General features: G+C 55.3%; 1 protein-coding gene across 6 annotated transcripts in view; it reads right to left on the bottom strand.

Moving 5' to 3' along the window:
* The window catches only part of DYNC1I1 (dynein cytoplasmic 1 intermediate chain 1), a 193,159-nt gene that overhangs the window by 69,283 nt on the left and 103,967 nt on the right, over positions 1-19,909 (bottom strand). For all 6 annotated transcript variants that reach the window (XM_020999971.2, XM_020999975.2, XM_020999973.2 and 3 more), the window contains 3 exons: positions 12,333-12,495; positions 10,985-11,084; positions 8,662-8,787 (listed from right to left, as the gene is read on the bottom strand). In XM_020999971.2, coding sequence (XP_020855630.1) covers positions 8,662-8,787; positions 10,985-11,084; positions 12,333-12,495 — 389 coding nt within the window. The remainder of the gene's footprint in view (positions 1-8,661; positions 8,788-10,984; positions 11,085-12,332; positions 12,496-19,909) is intronic.

The following is a 19,909-nucleotide window of genomic DNA, read 5'->3' as shown; positions in this document are numbered from 1 at the left end:
GGACCGGTCCAGGCTGGCTCTACTTCCTGCCCCGCCCCCCACCCCGCCCTCTGGCCGTGCATTCCCAGCTCCCTCCCCTCCCGTCAGAATCTAAGCTCTCTGAGGAAAAAGACCTTCTTTCTCTCTGTTTGCATTTGTACCCCCAGGACTGCGCACAGAGTAAATGCTTAGTACATGTAGACGCGTTGCTTGTCTTCCCTGTATGGAGTCTGGACTCCCAGCTAAAAGGAGTTTCTAGCTTTGGAGGGGTGGGATCCCGGAAGTGACTGGAATGGGCTCCATTAATTGTTTATGAAGCCACTGCCCCTTAAGGAAGGTGCACAGGGAAGGGCATGGCCGCATAGGTGGGACCATCCACAAATGCCTCAGAAATCCGGGACTCCAGCAGTGACCGGGGCGGAGTGCTATTCCCTGAGCAGCCCCGGGCTGGGCCCATTGACCGCCTCCAGACCACTTCTAGGCACAGCGGCGGTGAACATTTGGCAGGTTCAGGAAGCTTTTGCTTCCCCTGGATGTCTGGCCGTGGGCAGATGCTACTCCGGGAAAGAAACCTCTTTTTCACAGAGCCTCAGTAATGACGAGGAGAATGAGGACCGATGATGTCAAGCCGAGGGCCGCTTGGCTCTCCTGCCTTGAACTCGGCATGGCCCCTTCTTGTGCACTGTCTACGGGGCCCCTTGTGACCCACTTCTGCCGTCCCCCCTTCTCTCTCTCCCAGCCCTTCCCAGCTGCTTCCCCAAGGAGGCCGCCTGCCCAGGTACCTCCATCCCCGGGAACAGTATCCTCCCAAGAAACCCCAAACGTTGCCTTGTGTAAACAATCACTGAAGCTAATGGGTTCAGGAGGCAGGGAGGAGTGAGACTTCTAGCTCCCCGCCCCTGCCTAATAGGAACCAGCCCCCGGAATACCTGTGGTTGCTTCTAAAGGCCTCCCCAGCCCACGGGCAGAGACTTGGGGGATTCTCCCTGTGAGGTCGTCTCAACCTTGGCATCCGCACGCACCCAACGCCGAGCCTCGTCCTTCCTGCGCCCCAGCCGGGAGCTCAGGCCCTCGGCGAGGCACGGCGGCGGCCCCCGCTCTTGCTTGGAGGCAAAGGGGCATCGCGCGAAGGGAGACGGGAAACGGGTGACTGCCGCCTTCTCTACGGCCAAGCCTGTGTCCACAGCAGGGCTCCTCGCCTTGAGCTCCTCCCCCAGTCCTTCCAGGCTCGCACTCACAACCCCGAGGCTTTCTCGGCTCGCTCTTCTCCCCAGCTCTCCCCTTCCCCAAGCCGGTCAAGTCGCCCTCCTTCAGGGCTCTAGAGTTCTGGCCGGCCCATCACCTGCCTCCGGGATGACTGTAATCCGCCTCTTACTGGTCGCACGGACCCTCCCTGCTCCGAGGCGTCCTCCCCTCAGCGGCTCGCAAGCTCCCCTTTGCCTTTGCCTGATGTTGCAATTCCTTCCTTACCTGGCCCCCTTGCCTCACCTGTCTTTCCAGTAAAGATGGAGTCAGAGGCAGCATAGAGAGCAGGGTCTGGAATGGGGAAGACTGAGTTCGAATCCACCCCCAGACACTTACTAGCTATAGTCAGTTCACTTCTGCCTCAGTTTTCCTATCTGCAAAATGGGGATAATAATAGCATCTAAACTCCAGGTTGCTGTGAGAATACAATGGATTGTCTTTATAAAGCTCTTAGCACACAGTGGTTGTTCAGTTGTTTCAGCCGCGTCCTGCTCTGTGACCCCATTTGGGGTTTTCTTGGCAAAGATCACAGTTTGTTCCCTTCTCCGGCACTTTCCATTTCCTGTACATGATGTTCTGTCTGCCTTTCACAGGCCGGTCCCTCGCCTGGCGTGCCCTCCACTCTTCAGGCCACTGGAGACCTTTCCTGGGCTGCCCTCGGGCAGTGCCCCTGGCTGCCTGACCGGTGACGATTTCCTTTGTTCACATCCTATGTGCCTTTATCTCCAAACCTGGCGGAACTCCCCAGAAGAATGACCGACTGTGTCCTGGGGCCTGGGGCTGCTTTCCTTCTTCCTTGTATTCCCAGCACCAAGCTCGAAGCCTGGCACAACAGCAGGTGCTTAATGCATGCTTGCAGATTGATTAAAGGAAAGTTTTTTTCTAGGTGAGGGGCCCTAGAACTAAAGGCCAAAGAAATGGAAGAAGGCTGGCTGTCCGACATTCTCTGCAGTGACAGCGGGCAGATCTCTTCACCTCTGAGCCTGTTTCTGCATCTTCCCAACCAGGATGCTGAGAACACCTGGACAGCACCTCCCAGAGCAGCTGCAGGGAGCAGATTGGCCAAGTCCTAAAGTGTCACTAGCATCACTTCCTCCTGCATTCCTGAGCCCCAGATTCCCAGCTGGAAGGAGGCTTCCATGGCTTCCGGGCCAAAATCCTCCTTTTGCAGGGTTCAGGGATGTCAGTGACTTGCCTTCCATGTGCAGGGTGCTGCCTGAGGCACAGACGGATGCACAGAAAATTGTCCCACCCCACTTAGAGCAAGGAGCCACGTGCTCCCCTCATCCTGTCCTTTACTCCATGTGCCCATGGCGTGGACACTTCGGTCCAGGCTCTGGAAGAAGTAAGAGGCCTTGATCAGTGCAGATCCTTTCACGGAAGGGCCATGGAGGTGAATGATAGGAGGAGGGCTGTGCACCCCAACCTTGCACACCAACCAGCCCTGACTGTCCTCAGGCAGGAGGAAGGCTGAGGCTGGAGGCAAGGTCTTGAGCTGAATCATCCGGCAATCCCCCCCCATCTACAGGTGTGCACATCATTCTGGGGGTATCTGGAGCCCAGAGGGGAGGCTGGGAGGACAGGCAAAGCCTTCATATTTGGCCTCTGCTGTAGGAGAGCATGGATTCTCTGATCATCTTCTTCTGACTTCTTTGTTCTGGAGAACAGACATCAGAGAAGATGGCGGTGTCTTTGGGCAAGTGAAGATTTCCTAGTGGAATTCCCTGTGGTCCGTGCACATTTCCACTGGTGATCATGTAACAAGCAGCAAAGATATGATCCAGGAGCATAGCTGGTGGACCACTGCTTCCCCCCGCCTGTTCTTAATGGAGGAGTCAGTGGCATGGCGTGAGACACTGGGCTGCTGTGACAGCCGAGGCTGGTCCCTCACTGCCCTGGAGGCCTGACTGCAAAGCCAGCATTGCTGTCCAGAGTCAGAGCCCTTCTATCAGTCTGGCCCTCAGAAGATATATTTGTGATTGTAACAAGCATTTATTAAGCACCTACTGTGTGCCAAGCACTTTGCTAAGTACTTTACAAATGGGATCTCATTTGGTCTTCACAACAACCTTGCAAAGTGAGTGCCGTTATTATCCCCACTTTACAGTTGAGGAAACAGAGGCAGAAGTGACTTGCCCAGGGTCACACAGCTCATAAGTTTCTGAGGTCATATTTGAACTCATCTTTTTGACCACAGGCCCAGTGCTGGCCCCTGGCTACCCCTCTTGGGTGATTCTGGCTAAGCTTCCCTGTGCCCTGGACCCTAGGCTATGCTCAGGCCCACACAACAGAGCAGAGGACTGCCCTCTCCCCTGGGCAGGTGGATGGCTGGGCTGCCCAGAGCAGTCTTAGAACCTCTGCTCCCTCTCCTTCCATTTCAACTTGGTGGCCGGGCCCAGGAAGGGTGGTGGTGCCGGATCACTGACTTGTGGGCAATGAAAGGAGAAACATTGCCTTTGAAATACTAAATGAGTAAGCGGGTGCTCCCTGTGGAATTCTAACTGAAACCCCCCACATCCCTTTGGGTCCCCAGGGGTCCCTAAACAGCCCTTTCAGTCCTTCTCCATACATCTGTAGCCGCAGGCAATTCCACTGTCATGGCTCAGGGCCCAACAGAGAAGGCAAGGGGAAGAGAGGGGGGCAGAGTTGGGGGAGGGAGGAGGCCCCAAGTTCATCACAGAGATCCTTCCAGGAAGCAGAGCCAACATTGCGCTGGGGTCACTGAACGAGGCAGTGGTGAGCTGGGCCGGAGCCCAGCCTGTGAGGCCCGACTTTCTGTCCCCTCTGCTAACCACAAGACCACAGCCCTCCCTCCCAAGACTACCACTGCTCCCACTCCCCACCCCCACTCAGAGCCTTAGCAGAGGTCAACAAAGGCATGAGCAGCACTGAGGGGAGGCTGAATGGGCCTGGGAGACACTCAGCTCCCTTGAGGTGGTGGGGGCAGGGGGAGGCAAAGCAGCTGATGGGAAAATGGGGGCTCAGAGGACTTAGGGGTTGACCTAAGGGAAGCCAGGCTGGAGGAGACCCCCCCTCAACATACACACTCTTTGCATGAGATTGAATGTATCTCTAGAGTCATTTTGGAAAGACCCCAACGACAAAGAACCGGAATCAGGGAAATAAAAACCCTGGAGCCAGGCCAAGCCCCTAAATGCCATTTCCCCACTCACCCCAACCCATGTAATTTGGAGGTGTGTGTTCCTGCCTCACTCCATTCCATTGAGAAGAGGAAGACCACAGCAGGACAGGCTAAGCTGAGCAGTGGGGCGGTCCCACACAGAGCTCAGCTGCCCACACAGGAGGGAGCCGCCCTATGGCCTTGGCTGGGCTGGTCAGGTTCACTCTGAGAGCTATCAGTATTTTCCAAGCATAGACAGCCTGCAGTAAAATTAAAATAGGAATCACCAGACCAGAGCCCAGTTTAGCAAGGACAGGAGGCCTGCCCACAGAGCAGCAGGGACCTGGCTCTGTGGGTCGTGGGGCAGCCAGACGGGCCGAGAACAGGAAGCTTTTTGTGCTGACCCCAAGGTCTGTCCGCCTCTGGACAGTCCTCTGAAGGGAAGCCTCTTTTAGCCCCTCCCAGGGCACCAAATGCCCCTGCCTGCCCCTTCTCCCTCCCTCTGAGTCAGTGATCCTTTCAGCCTTCTCAGTGCTAGGAATGGAAGCAAAGCCAATGGGAAATGGCTCTTTCTCAGTTAGAATAGCCAGGCAGGCCTAGCCTGGGCACAAGGAGAGTGGCCATTGTGACACCAGGAAGGAGGAGATCCTGGAGGGAGGTGAGCCGTGTCCCCACTCTCCCAGGAGATCATAAAAGTACTGCTATTCCCATTCGACCAATGGAAAAAAGTGAGTCCCTGTAAGGTCTGTATCCCAAAGAGATCAAAGATATAGGACCTATGTGCACAAAAATATTAATAGCAGCTCTTTATGTGGTGGCCAAGAATTGGAAATTAGAAGGATGCCCATCAGTTGGGGAATGGCTGAACAAGTTGTGGTATATGAATGCAATGGAATACTATTGTGCTATAAGAGATGACAAGCAGAATGCTTTCAGAAAATCCTGGAAAGACTTGCGTGAGCTGATGCAAAGTGAAGTGAGCAGCACCAGAAGGACGTTATACACACTAACAGCAATACTGTAACAGTGTTCCACTGTGGAAGATTTAGCTCTTCTCAGCAATACAACAATCCAAGAGAAATCTGAAGGACCCATGATGAAAAATGCTCTTCACCTCCAGAGAGAGAGCAGTTGGTGCACTGAGTACAGATAGAAGTCATTTTTTTCCATTTTATTTTATTTTTCGCAATATGGCTAATATAGAAATGTTTTACTTGACTTCACACGTACAATAGATATCATATTACTTGCCTTCTCAGTGAGTAGGAAGGGGCTGGAGAAAGGAAATTTGAGGATTTGAAATTCAAAATGAAAACAAAAATGTAAAAAGAAAAAAAGAAAGAAAAGTGAGTCCTGTAGAGGGGATATGTCATGCCCAAGCTCACACAGCTGGTGGGTAGGTGGGTGAGGGGGGCTAGGGCTTGGATCTGGGCCTCTTCTCTCCTGAGGCAGCACCCTGACCCCCTTCTCCACCCCACCCCATGATGGACTTCCTGATCAGCCCTAAGCTCTGAGCCATGTGATTTCAGGAAGGTCAGACCCTGGGAAGCCCTCAGAAGTCTGCAGGGTGGCTTCCTGATCTGATCAGCTCTGCCCTTCCCTTACCTCCCTGCCCCAGCTACCCCTAGAAAAGCTGGGCTTGGCCACAGGGAAGGCTAGTAGTTAAGTTCATTAACGTGAACTGTATCCACTGGGCCCAATGAATAAAACACCTGTGGGGTCAGCACCCCCGGTAAACACTGGGGCAGCGGCCTGGGAAAAGTCCCTGCTCCAGCAATGCAGAGTCTGGCCAGGTAGGCCAGATGGGCCTCGGGCTGGGAGAGGGGGCAAAGCATGGACCATCCTCCTTTGGGTGCCCCTGATGTTGCCCTATGCCTCAACCCAGGGCTCATTCTGCTAATCTGTAATTCTCTGCTCTCATCCCAACCCAGCTCTGGCCACACTTCCCTCCTGCCTTGTCCCCACCCCGCCCCCTTCCTGCCTCAGGCTCCTTCTCTTGGTCCTGACCAGTGCTACCCAGCCAGGCACCAAGCTCTGCTGGGCCCCAGGGGCAGGAATCGGAGCCATGGGGGAAGGGACAGAGAGACTGATTTAGGCTTGAGGTCAAGAAATACTTCCTAATGGTGGCCCAGGCAGCCCCTGGAGGGGGTGAGCTGCCCTTTCTTGGAGATCTCTGAGTACAGGCTGGATGATAGGTTGCTGAGATAGATGCACAAATATTATGGGCTAGACTGGGTGTCCTCTAAAGCCTCCTTGGCCCACAGGGGAGCCCTCCCTCGTTTGGAAGGTGCCATCCTGGAGCTTACCCCCTCCCCCACCAGCCCCTGCTCCAGCCAGACGCAGGCCACTTTAGGGCTTCGGTGGCTGGCTGGGGTCTTAAAGAGCTAGTGGGCTAGTGCTCCCTGCTTCGTAGAGAAGACATAGGAGGAGCTTCAGGACCTTGGAGAGGTGCTGGTCCAGGGTCCTCCTGGGGGCCAGCCCACAGCACAGGCCTGCCTCCCCACCCCCTGCCAGCCCTCATGACAAGAAGAGGGGGAAGCTGACATCTTTAGCTGGTGCTCCCCAGAAAGCCCTCCTAGATCCAGAGAGGGAAAGAACCTCGTCTTCCCTCTGAGAGAGCTGAGGCCCAGAAGTGAAGAGATGTGCCCAAGGGCATACAGGCAGAAAGCATGGGAAGCAGGATTGGAACCCAGGTCCTGTGGATGCCAGGGCCGCAGTGCATAGTCTAGAGGCCGATGAGAGAGAATGGGAGCCCTCCCATGTCAGAACTCTGAGCTACCTTCCTTGGCACACTGCCTGCCCTGGGGGGACAGCGGCTCTTCCCAGACCCGGGATAACCACAGTCTGTTCAGTCAGTCTGATGTGCACTGACCCACACTGCCTGGGAACACAGAGGTCTGCGCATGCCCCCCACCCCGGCAGGAGGGGCCCTCTTCATGCCTGACTGATCCTGTTCGAAAGTCAGTCCAGAAGCTTTCCTCGCACCCCACACCCCAACTTGTTTCATGTTTCCTCTGTGTTCTGTGAGCCTCTGACCAGTCTGCACATCATTAGGACTCCAAGCTGACACGCACAGAAAGAGCCAAATTTGATACTCTGAACAAAATAAAATGTTCCTATTTCAAAGGGTCCCCCAAGAAAGGCTGGTTAGCATGATGTAGACCTGGGAAAATTAGAACAACATGGTCTGAGAGGTTACTCCATCTTCAGCTCAAGTCACAGCTCCATCTGATAATGAACCCAAGTGTAAACACTCACTGCCTCCCGTCCCGGCTGAGGCCCTGAGGTTTTAAACAACACGAAACGTTAGCATCGAAGCAGGTCGACAAGTCCCACCTTCCAGGTACATTCTGACGCCCATGTATGATCCATCTCCCACATCCTCTGGCATCTGGCATTGGAGACAACGAGCTCGTGGGCCAAAGAGAGACCCTGCCATGCCCCTGCCACGCCCCTGAGAAGGACTCCAGGACAGGGAGGGGGAGAGAGTGGTCTGCACCAGGTCCTATCGCCTCAGCAGGCCGATGGAAACACGTATTCTGGCTGAGTCTGGCTATCTGACCATTCAAACCTACTCTTGGTCACATGGGAAAAGGAAAGAATTCCACACTGAGCTCAGGAAGGAGTTGGCCACAGAAGCCCCAGAGCAAGAGGGGAAGCCCCCTCAGAGCTCCTGCTGACCACCCAAGAATGCTGGGGTTATGACAGTGAAGGCATCCCAGGACCACTTGAAGCCATGGCCTTGCACACTAACCTTTCCAGGCTTCCTCTGACCATGTCTCAGGCCAGGGAAGTTAACCAGAGAGTAAACTGTTGGTCTGTAAGCCCGGCGATGGGCACAGGATGGGGTGGGCCAGCTTGGGCTGTGCTCAGTCAGAGGAAGTGGGCCATTGCTGCTTTTTCATGAGTGAAATGTCTTAGAAACAGATTCTCTGGGCAGCCAGGTGGCGCAGTGGCTAGAGCACCGGCCCTGAAGTCAGGAGGACTGAGTTCAAATGCGGCCTCAGACTCATGATACTCACTAGCTATGTGTGTGACCCTGGGCAAGTCACTTAACCCCAAATGCCTCACCAAAAACAAATCAAAAGAGACAGATCTTAGTAAACAAACAGAAACGTGACCTGCATTCCTCAGGTGGGGGTGGCAGGGGAGGGGAGGAGCGGGGCAAGGAAGGCTTCCCCAGACACAGTCACCACCCGGAGCTGTGCTCACCCTACCCATGACTTCGCCATCCACCCCCCTTCCCCCAGTGCAGCCTGGGCTGGGGCTGGTCTGGTGGGCAGAGCCCTGAGATGCTCTGAGACCCTGTTTCCTACCTGGCAGTGGAAGACGTACTCAGGGGTGGTCTTCTTGAATTTCATGTTCCAGACCAAGGCCACTCCGTCAGGCTCGTGGGGCGCATCCTCATTGCTGTTGTAAGATGCCACCATCAGCTCTGGGTACTGGATGGGAGAGACCACACCCAAACAATCAGCCATGGAGGCCCAGAATCCTCCGACATCCGGTCAGACACAGGGAGGAGCCGTTCCTCTGAGCCCCAGTTCTAGCCACAGGCAGCAGGCGTCTGGGGGCCATGGACTACACTCATTGAGCCTCTGGGCTGAAAGCAGGACTCGCTCCAAAAGAAGAGGCCAGCTGCGTCCCACCCCCCATAACCCTTCAAAAGTCCACTGGTCTGGGCACAAGCGGCCATCCACAGAAAAATATGCCCTAGGGCATCTCCTCACCTGGCAGAGAGGAGAATAAAGGCAATGATCCGGTTAAGGACCTGGCCGCAGCCCAGCAGTTACTCTCTACCTATCAGCATACTCCCATCTCTCCCCATCGCCTCCAGGATCACACACAAACGAGCCCTTTATTACCTGGCCCCTTTCTACCTCTCCTGTCTGACAAGCTGCCCCCACTCTCCCGCCCCACAGACCCTGCGATCCAGGGACCATGACTTCCTTCCTGTTCCTTACCCACAGCACTTCTCTCCGCTTTGGGAATTTGTCCTGGCTTCTCCCTATGCCTGGCTCTACAAATGTCAGTCAGGCAATGCACATCTATTAAGCACCTAGTGTGTGCCAGGCTCTGTGCTACATGTAAAAATAGTCCCCGCTGTCTAATGGGAGGAGACAACAAGCAAATCAGGCCCACAGAAGCTATGGAAAGGAGAATTTGGAAATCATCAACAGAGGAAAAGCACTGGAATGCAGACAGACTGGGAAAGGCTCCCTGCAGGAGGTGGGACTCCAAGAAGCCAGGAGGTGCAGAGGGAGAGCACTCCAGGCAGGGGGCACAGCCAGTACGAATCCCTGGAGCTGGGAGATGGAGGGGCTTGTTCATACAGTAGCCAGGAGGCCAGTGCCGCTGAATTGGAGGGTACATGTCGGGGAACAAGGCTGGAAAGGTAAGACAAGGCTAGATTACAAAGGGTGAATGCCAAATAAAGGATTCTGTATCTGATCCCGAGGGCGCTAGGGAGCCACAGCAGATTCTTTAGTGGGGGAGATGATGGCTATTACTGCACGAGTAAGGATCTGTGAGGTCGTGTGTGTAGGCATGAGGTCTCCCTACCAAGATCAATCATAGCCTGTCTGTATGGCATAGTAGGTAAGTCCTAGGGCAGACTCAAACCCAGTACCTGTGGCCCCAGAGGTGCCGGTGCTCAGCCTGCCGACACACCACATGTCTCCTAACAGAGCCAGGCCAGTCCTTAGACCTCAGAAGGCTCATTGTGGAGCCCAGGGCCCCAGCTCTGCTGGCAGTCTCTGCCACAGCTGGCTGAGGCATCAAAAGCAAGCTGCAGGACGGGGGAAAATTCTGTTGTGGGTGTCATGGATGGTTGAGGACCTGGAGGTCTGGTCCCACTGAAACCCCCAGCCAGAGAGAGGCAGACGCAGTTTACATAGCGGCGGCAGAACGAGAACGAGGCGTCCCCCAGCTCCAGAGGGCCCAGGCTGAGACCCCCGGCCTTCCCACTGGGGTTGCCTTGCTTCCTTTCCAAAATTCTCCCCCGAAGTTGGGTTGAAAACCTTTGCTTTAAGCAACAACTCCCAGCAAAACAAAAGACACCCCGAGCCTCCAGAGGCCCGGAAGAGCTGAACTCACTTCCCTCTGGGAAAGGTCTGAGGGGAGTTCAGGGACCTGGTCTAACCCCAGACTCAGAGACGTCTGGTGGTTCTACAAATGCAAAGGAAGCACCCCCGAGCACCCAAGCCCCGTGCTGGATCCCAGAGACAAAGGCAGTGAGCAAAGTCTTCAGGGGGCTTCGCATTCTGCTGGGGAAAGACACAGGTGCATACAGGTCAGCACACACGAGGACAAGTGGTAGGTCAGGCAGGCAGCTGCCTGGGGCGCACCATTCATAGGCAAATGAGGCACACTTCTCAATATGACTTTTTATGTGTGCCCATTAAAATATTCCAGAAAAGTAGGCTCTCTGCAGCATGTGGAGATTTACTAGGAATGATGACTATGGAACCATGAAAGCCCCAAGGTCTCTGGGGGCACTGACCTCAGTCCAGGTATAGGGCACAGAACTGCCTCACCAGAGCTAGCTGAGCCTTACCAAAGTGTGGCCTTGGAGCTGGGGGACCCACAGACACTGCTCTTCAGCACCAACCCAGTCAGGCCCTCCCCAGCAACTAGCCTTACCTGGAGAGACCAGTCCATACAGGTGACCACCCGGTGCTTTGACCAATGTTCATCATAGAACTGGCGATTAAAGGAAAGGTTTGCCCCAGCTTGGACATCCCTGTGGTGGAGAAGATCAGGAGGGTCACCACTGAGCTGCTGCTCAGCTTGGCACTGCCAGCCCCACTGTAAACCATGTGGCACCCTTGGCATAGTATACCCAGCGCCACATACCAGGGATGGCACCATACGCCCAGCACCATATATTTGGCACAGCATTACGTGCCTGGACAGAAGAACCCGACCCTGTGGATGTCCAGGCAGCAATGGCCAGCAGGCAAAATGGTCAGCCAATGCAAATTAGCCAAGAACCAAGCCTGAGCCTCTGCCCCAGGCCTTTAGAGGAGATGCTAAGGAGCAGCTGCTCCCGAGGAGGTGGGAGCAGACCTGGTGTTCCAGGGGGCAAAGGTCTCTTAGGCCACTTTCTCCCTTAACAGCTAGAGAAACTGAGGCTCTGAGAGGTTCAGAGACTTGCCCCCCGGGCGTGGCAGAGAAGACAGAGCCCTCCAAACTCCACGGTCCCCACCCCTGGAGGCCTCTGAGGAGCCACACTGGCTGTTCTCTTTGGGATATCACCTCAAGACGACTTTTTAGGGTAAGTCATATCTTGGCTCTGGCTCTGCACTGCCTTTGCCTCTCCCTAGCAGGTGCTTCCCGCCAGCTCATTAGTTATTATTGGTAGTCTGCACCTGGGGGGCCTCAATGAAAGGAAAACCCAGTGTGCAAATGCTCTCCCCAGCTGCAGATGAGCCACCCACGTCCACCTTCATGTCTTGGAGAGTCGTGTGGGCCCTGAGGTTTTCAGGGGCTTGCCTGTAACTATCCAGCTAGTCCAAGCCGGTTGGGGCAAGGCCCACCCTGTCTTTCTCAGCTTTGTCCCAGGCACCACAAAGATCAGGAATAGCCCCATCAGTGCCTTTGGGGGAGCCCCGCGAGGAAGACAGACACACAGCCAGTGTGGCTCCCCAGAGGCCTCTAGGGGTGGGGACCGTGGAGTTTGGAGGGCTCTGTCTTCTCTGCCACACCCGGGGGGCAAGTCTCTGAACCTCTCAGAGCCTCAGTTTCTCTAGCTGTTAAGGGAGAAAGTGGCCTAAGAGACCTTTGCCCCCTGGAACACCAGGTCTTTGCTCCCACCTCCTCGGGAGCAGCTGCTCCTTAGCATCTCCTCTAAAGGCCTGAGGCAGAGGCTCAGGCTTGAGCTCAAAAGCATTCCCCAGCAGCCCGGGCGGCCCTACATCTGACCGTCCTGCGGTGGCTGCCCTGTGCTCTGGGAGCTCTGGGAAACCAGCCCCAGGCAGCTTCCACTGACCCGTCCTTCTCCTCCAGCTCCCGGCCGCTGTAGTCGAAGAAGATGTCGGAGTCCTCGGCCAAGGCGCGCTCGATGACCCGGATGGTCCGGTCAAAGAAGATGAGGAACTCCTCCGAGTGGAGGATCTGCTGCTTTTCTTCCTCCGTCAGCTCCCTGGGAGGGGCTGGGAAGCACAGAAGGGACAGAGAGAGGGGTGAGAGAGAGGTCCACACGCCAGATGCCGGCCAAGGCAGAGTGCATGGGCTGGGGACGCTGCGGGGAGCCGGCTCCGCAGGGGCTCGGGCTTCTGACCACTTCCCACCTGCCCACTGACCAAAGCTCTCAGTGTGAGGACTCTGAAGAGAAAAAGTCTGTAGGGCTTAATGGGGCTTAAGGAGAGAAGAAATGCTTTTAAAATGTGGGTAACGGGGGCAACCAAGGGGCACCATAGTGCACAGAGCCCAGGCCTGAAGTCAGGAGGACATCTTCCTGAGTTCAAATCTACCACAGACACTTCCTAGCTGGGTAACCCTAGGCAACCCTATTTGCCTCAGTTTCCTCATCTGTAAAATGAGCTGGAGAAGGAAATGGCCAGCCACTCCAGTCTCTTTGCCAGGAAAACCCCAGATGGGGTCACGGAGAGTCAGACACAACAACAGTGAATAATCCTCTAACTTTGAAATGGCAGAGCAAAGTGTGGCCTTCACGTCTTTCCCCAACAAGAGGAAGGCATCTTATCATCCTCATGTTGCAATCATAAAAGGGGCCATGGATGATGCAGTCACAGAGCTCACTGGTCTGGGAAACTCTCTGCTCATGAGCTTCACGAGGCATCAGAAAAAGATACCCCCAAAGGTGGCGGCCACCATCGTGGACGGATTTCTGCCCCAAACCCACATGGAAGAGGGACTGCCCAGCGATGGCAAGGCCCCCCAGATGCTGCCGTTTGCACGTGACATTGGGCTGAGGCACCACCAGGGAACCCCCAGTCTCACAGCTCTCCAGGTCATTTCTCCTAGGCCCAGGAAGGACGTGGGGAGGGCATGTCGAAGCACCCTGGGCCTGGGAGAGTGTAGACATGCCATGAGGAGAAGGTGCAGATGTGCTGGGCCCCACCCCAGGAGAGGGAGGCCCCCCTCGAAGGCATCCAAAGACTCAAAGGCTCAGGCTTTTGAGGCCACAAGAGAGACCGATCCCAAGAAGCCCCCGGGAAGCACTCCTCTTCCTCTTCCTCTCTCTTTATTTCACAGGCTTCCACGGCCAGGTGGGTTGACCCCCATGCTCCAGTGCCTCTTCACTCCTGGAGGCACTTTCGATTTCCTTTGGCACTGCACCCTTCCAAGGATGTCTGCTGGGTCGCTGAATGGGGACTTTCTTATCACACTTCAGAGTGCACGTGGTCAGACTGGCTGTCCACGCTTTGTGCTGACCACGGCCTGACAATTCCCCCCTCCTCACTTGGGTGGCGATTCCTCGTCTGGTCGAGCCACACTGGAGCAGCACGGATCCACTTCCCCTCACATTGCCCAGGATCTGGAAGCCACAAGGCCCGGGCCTTAGATCTCTCCTTTCTGAGGTGGGGCGGGGTGCCTCCGAGCTTCCCTCAGCATAAGCCAGTTTAGGGAGCAGAGGGGAGAGGGGGGAGGAGACGTCTCCTGGAAGGCACTTGAGTCAGCAAGGCCTTCTGAAGCGCCTGCTCTGTGCCCGTCACTATGCTAAGTGCTGGGGAGACAAAGAGAGGCAGAATTGGCAGTGCTCTAAGAGATCCCTCAGTCTTATGGGGGAGACCACGCGTTAGGGCCCTCTGGAGACCACCTCAGAGGGAAGGTGCCGGCATGGAGGGGGCGGGAAGTGGCTGCCAGCAGGAGCAGAATGTTGGTAGAGGCCCGAGGATGGTGAGATCCACAGGGAGAGCGTTCCCAGCATTGACGGCCAGGGACAGGGCCCAGGGTTCAAGAGACGGAATGCTTGGTCAAGGGTTGTCACTGGGTCACAGACTACGTGGGAGGCAGTGGCTGAGAACGAGGCTTTAAAAGCTGACAGAAGTTTTCACGGGTGATGCTGGGGGCCAGAGGGAGCCTCTGGAGTTTACTGAGGAGGGGCTGCCGAGGCTGGACCTGGCTTCAGGGAGATCAAGCTAGGGGGTGAAAGGAGGATGGGTGAGGCAAGCAGACTGCCCAGCAGTCCGGGGCCCCACCAGGCAGGGGCAGGCTCAGAGGAGAGGTGCTGTGGACTCGGTGCCACCCAGGCGATGGGGGTGAGCGAGCCAGGAGCCAAGGACGGAGCTGCCTGGTCCTCTGGGAGATGCTCATCCTCCTGCTCACCCGTGGCGATGGAGCACTGGGGACAGGGAAGCCAGGACGCCCTCAGGATCGTTCCGGGGAGCAGGGCTGACTTCGCACCCCATTGTCCCCTGGCTCCCACGTCCCCACCCACCTGCCCCAACTCTCCAGGTAATCTCCAGCCACACCTGGAAGACTTCCCTGCCATGGAGCAAGCCCTTGACAGGATGCCTTCAGGACCAAAGATGACAGCTAGGTGGTGCTGTGGTCTGATCACTGGAACTGGACTTGGGCAGACCCAAGCTCATCCGGCCTCAGATACTTTGTAGCTTGCCTGACCCACATCGGGTGACTTGAGCTCAGAGCCTCAGTTTTCCTGTCTGTGAAAGGGGGCCAATAACAGTATTTATTTTACCTCCCTGGGCTGTTGTGGGGCTCTAGTGAGATGATACGTGTAAAGTACTTTGCACACCTGCCAGTGTTTAGTTGTGTCCTACTCTTCACAGCCCCATCTGGGACTTTCTTGGCGGCTATACTGGGGTGGTTTTCCTTCTTCCCCTCATTTTACAGATGAGGAAACTGAGGCCAAGAGCAAGAAGGGACTTGGCCAGGGTCACACAAGCTAGCAAATGTCTGAAGCTGGATTTGAACTCAGGTCTTCCTGACACTAGGCCCACTGCACCACCTAAGAGGAGGAGAAGACGAGGAAGAACACAGTTTGGTAGAGCTGGGCTTGGAATCCTGGCCTTCTTTTCCAGACCTAGCTCTCTTTTCCACAGCGTCTGTCTGCAGGGCCTCCAGACTGTTCTGGGCCTGCACCCTCAGTGTCTGGGAACACTCAGGAGCTTCTGCATCACAGGAGGAGGAGGAAGGATTCTCTGGTGGGCCTGGAGCTGGCGGCAAGATTCCCCTGCCCAACTCTGGAGTTGGGGGTGGGGATAGGGACTCAGTTTCTTTATTCCATGGAGATGCTGGTAGGTGGCAGAGGCGGCTGGGTGCTGCCAAAAACTCTGCCTCTGCCTTCAGGCACTCTAGGCAGACACACACGTGGTGACCATGCATCTACGGGGCACGGCAGCCACACAGACTGAGCAGAGCTGGAGGAGGTGGTCAGGTGGAGGGGACTCTGTCGCCTTCTGGGGCTGTTCCACCCCCAGCTCTGGGCCTGGCTGCTGCCCAGGATCCACCAAAATGTGGACCCTGCTCACAGGAGGCAGACCAGAGCCCAACAGTCTTTTTGCACTGTCCTTCTCTTGGAGAGCTGTGTTTATCAGGGACCCTTCCCTGTAGGCCCATTACCTTGAATCAAAAGGAGGTTCTGGGTAATTTTCTGTAATTTTGCTCCTGCCTGGCCGCTTACTGTCACTTTGATCTTAGCTTTCTCCCTCCAAGAGAAATAGGAATCGCTGATCAAAGTCAGGGCACAGAGGCCAAGTTCATCTCAGGAAGGCAGGAGCCTCTTCAGAGCCTGAGCTGAAGATGCAATGCTTGACTCAGAATTAGGCTGTGATTGCAAGAGAAACAAAGGCCGCCTTTCTGCTGATGCTTTGATGTCCGAAGGGATCCAGGGGTCTGAGTGGGCCACTCTGCTCTCTCCAGATGGTCTGGCTTTTTAAAGTCAGGACCAACAATCAGTTTGGAGATGCTCTCTCTCTCTTCTCTCTCTCTCTCTCTCTCTCTCTCTCTCTCTCTCTCTCTCTCTCTCTCTCTCTCTCTCTGTCTCTCTCCTCTCTCTCTCCCTCTCTCCTCTCTCTCCCTCTCTCCTCTCTCCTCTCTCTCTCTCTGTCTCTCTGTCTCCCTCCCTCTCCTCTCTCTTCTCTCTCTCTCTCTCTCTCTCTCTCTCTCTCTCTCTCTCTGTCTCCTCTCTCTCTCCCTCTCTCTCCCTCTCTCCCCTCTCTCTGTCTCTCTCCCTCTCTCCCCTCTCTCTGTCTCTCTCCCTCTCTCTCCTCTCTCTTTCTCTCTCTGTCTCTCTCTGTCTCTCTCCCTCTCTCTCCTCTCTCTTTCTGTCTGTCTGTCTGTCTGTCTGTCTCTCTCTCTCTCTCTTAAATACACAAGTGATGTCATGACATAAGGGAGATATCTAGGGCCCACCACCACCGCTCCCCAGCTTTGGGATGGATAGCACACAAGGCCAAGGTAGCAAAGTAGAGAGCCTTAGTGACTCACTGAGGGCTGGCACTGCCCTGAGCCCAGGTGTGCTGAGCCAGTCCTCACCAGCCTCTGCAGAGGTCTTTTGTTGCACTCTGGAGCCCCAGCCTGCCATGTGCCCCAGCCCCACCTCCCCCCATCCACCCTGGGCACTTTCTTGTTTTCACTTATTCTGCAATTGCTTCTGTGGACCAGTTTGGATGGCAGAGAGGAGGCACTTCTTGCACCTGATTCTTGTCCCTAGTGGAGTCAGCCACCATTTTCATTGGCAGCCCTCAAGGGCAGCACTGCTGAGCCCACTAACCATTAGCCCTTCTCTCTGGCCCTAAAGCGAGCTTTGTTTGAAAAGGGTCCTTCGTGAAAAGCCCAGACGGAGTGGATGGCTCCCACGTGGCAGGACGGCAGCTCCAATTTTCAAATGAATAGACTTTCAGCCTCCCAGCTCCACTTGGCCAGCACAAGCTGGACCAGAGCAATCTCACTGCTCCTTTGGGTTCCTGGCCAGAACCCTCCAGCCTGGGTCTGAAGGGTGAGAACAACATAGACTTGGGGCCAACACAGACAGAAACTCAATTGTGTGCCCAGCTCAGCGTGTTTTGTGAAAGCTGGGACTCTCCTCTCTGATTCTGGTCTGGGAGGGTCACTGAAGCTGCCAGAGAGAAAGTGAGACAGAGAGAGAGAGAGACACAGAGATAGAGGGAGGAAGAGACAGAGAGAGAAACAGAGAGACAAAAGGAGGGACAGATAGAGACTGAGACAGAGGGAGAGAGATAGAGAGAGACACAGAGACAGAAGAGAGAAACAGAAAGAGAAGAGACAGAGAGTGAGAGACAGAGATAAAGAGAGAGACAAATAGGGAGAGACAAAGAAGGAGATAGAGATAGGAGAGAGATAAAAAGGAGAGGGGGGAAAGAGAGAGACAGAGAGAGACAGAGACAGAAACAAGAGGAGAGAAAGATAAAGAGGAGGGGGGAGAGACAGAGAAACAGAGATAGAGACAGAGAGACAGAGACAGAGAGGAGAGAAAGATAAAGAGGAGAGGAAGAGAGAGACACAGAAAGACAGGAGAGAGAAGCAGAAAGAGAAGAGACAAAGAGAGATAAACAAAAAGAGAGACAAATAGGGAGAGACAAAGAGGGAGAGAGAGATAGGAGAGAGACAGAGAGATAGCAACAGAGACAGACAGACAGACAGAGACAGAGAGATGGGACCTCAGCACCCAGGGTTCCTCCCATAAAAATGTTGAAATGTCCAGTGGCTTCCCCAGGGACAAGGGGCATTGGGCTGGCTCTTAAAGCCTGGTTTTAGGAAGGAAAAAAAAAAAAGCAAGGACTGGTCTTTAGGAAGGTATTGATTCAGAAATAGACCTTTCTTTTGACTGTATAAAGTTTGATCTCAAATTGCTGAAAAAGACTCCATCACTATTCAAACCTCAGAAAGAAACAATGCCAGGTGCCTTTAGGGGGCATTCCTTCCTCGTGCCCCAACCCCAGGCCACCCTCAGGGCTCTCTCCTGGAGCCGGGCAGAGGAGCTCCAGGCTGGGAACAAAACAGGCTTTCCTTCGGAGGTTGGAGGCAGCCCCAGGAAGCCCCCGACAATTCCTGATATTTTTACCCTGGTTCTAACGTACCTGCCCTTTTCTTTCCCAAGAAAACCTAACTAGGTTGAAAACGTGTGAGCTCCCAGAAGGGCCAGCCTCCTCAGTGCTGGGGACTGTTATCAGGAGCCCCAAGGCCCCGGGCCAGCAAACATGGCAATGTCCTTCCTTCCCTCTTTTTTCCTTCTTCACTCAAGTCCAAAAAAGGCCAGAGCGATTCTTAACAATACGTTCCCTGGTCTGCCCGACGTCAAGTTTCAGCCCAAAGCAAGCTTTTATGGCTGAGTAATAGAGGCCGTCACAGCAGGCTGGCCCGGGAGGGAGCTCCCACCGACCGCACGGCCGCCGTGGCGCCATGGCTCCCGCCGCTGCCCTGGATGCTGGAAGGCCCAGCCGCACGCCAACATAAACAGGCTTTTAACCCATTATGTGCTGTCTGCACAAAAGCCATTAGTGGAGGGGGAGGTGCAGGGGGCCCTAATCAGTTCCATGAACCCCGAGGAGCCGGGCCTGGGCTGACAGCGGTCTCTCTCTGCCCAGAACCACAGCCGGGGAGACGGTGGATATACCAGGGCACCTCAGCCCCATATGTTGTCCTCCCCTCCTCCACCTTGCACTGCCTTGGCTCGATGGAGGTCAAGGCACCTGGCGATTGTATCCAGATGTGCCCGCCGGGACTCAGTGCCTTACTGTCCCTTCCACTCATGCCCCTGCTACAGACACCTGAGCTCAAGGCTCCTGCTTCTACCTTGCTGGCGTACAGCAGTGGCACAGAGTCTTGAGCCTTCTGAGGCTGTCCCGCCCATGACCCCTCTGGCCCTTGTGGGCAGTGCTGCCACTAGGATGGACGCCCTCCCTAAGGGGACACTTGTAGTGACCCCAACATGCTCAGCAGAATGGGCTGAGAGGTCAGGATCTGCCAGGCAGGTTGTCTGGGGGAGGGGGGAGATAGGATTCATATTCCCCTTTCATTGATATGGAAACTGGGTCATAGGGAGGTAAAATGGCACAGCCACACCGTCTATAGCAGGACCTCCCTCTACAACACTGCCTCTGTCACGGTGGGAGGACAACAACCTTGGCCTGGATGGGGAGAGCCTGGTCCTGACTTCTGATCACAGGCCTGCGGGAAGGCTTCAGAACAGTTTGGAGGTGAGGTCTCCCACCTAGTCCTCTTGTGACTTGGGTGCACAGTACCAGGTGTGGCAGCCACCCCTTCTGGGGACAGGGATATTCATGAGTCAAAAGTGCGGTCAGTTCTTTGGCCTGTTCCAGCCTCCTCCTCCTTCTCTTGTTCTTCCTCTTCTCCTCCTCCTTCCTCCTTCCTCTTTCCCTTCCTCCTTCTCTTTCTCCTCTTCCTTTCTCCTCTTCCTCCTCTTCTCTTCCTCCTTCTTCCTCCTCTTCCTCCTCCTCTTCCTTCCTCCTCTTCTTCCTCCTCCCTTCCTCCTTCTCTTTCTCCTCTTTCCTCCTCTTCCTCCTCCTTCCTCCTCCTCCTCCTCCTCCTCCTCTCTTCCTCCTTCTCTTTCTCCTCACAGCCAGGCACTGGAGGAATTGTCTAGCCACACCACTG

Source organism: Phascolarctos cinereus, unplaced genomic scaffold, assembly GCF_003287225.1.
Source record: "Phascolarctos cinereus isolate Bilbo 61053 unplaced genomic scaffold, phaCin_HiC Scaffold_1;HRSCAF=81, whole genome shotgun sequence".
NCBI classification, from domain to species: Eukaryota; Metazoa; Chordata; class Mammalia; order Diprotodontia; family Phascolarctidae; genus Phascolarctos; species Phascolarctos cinereus.
Note: the sequence above shows the minus strand (reverse complement) of the source record. Positions and strands in the feature narration are given on the sequence as shown.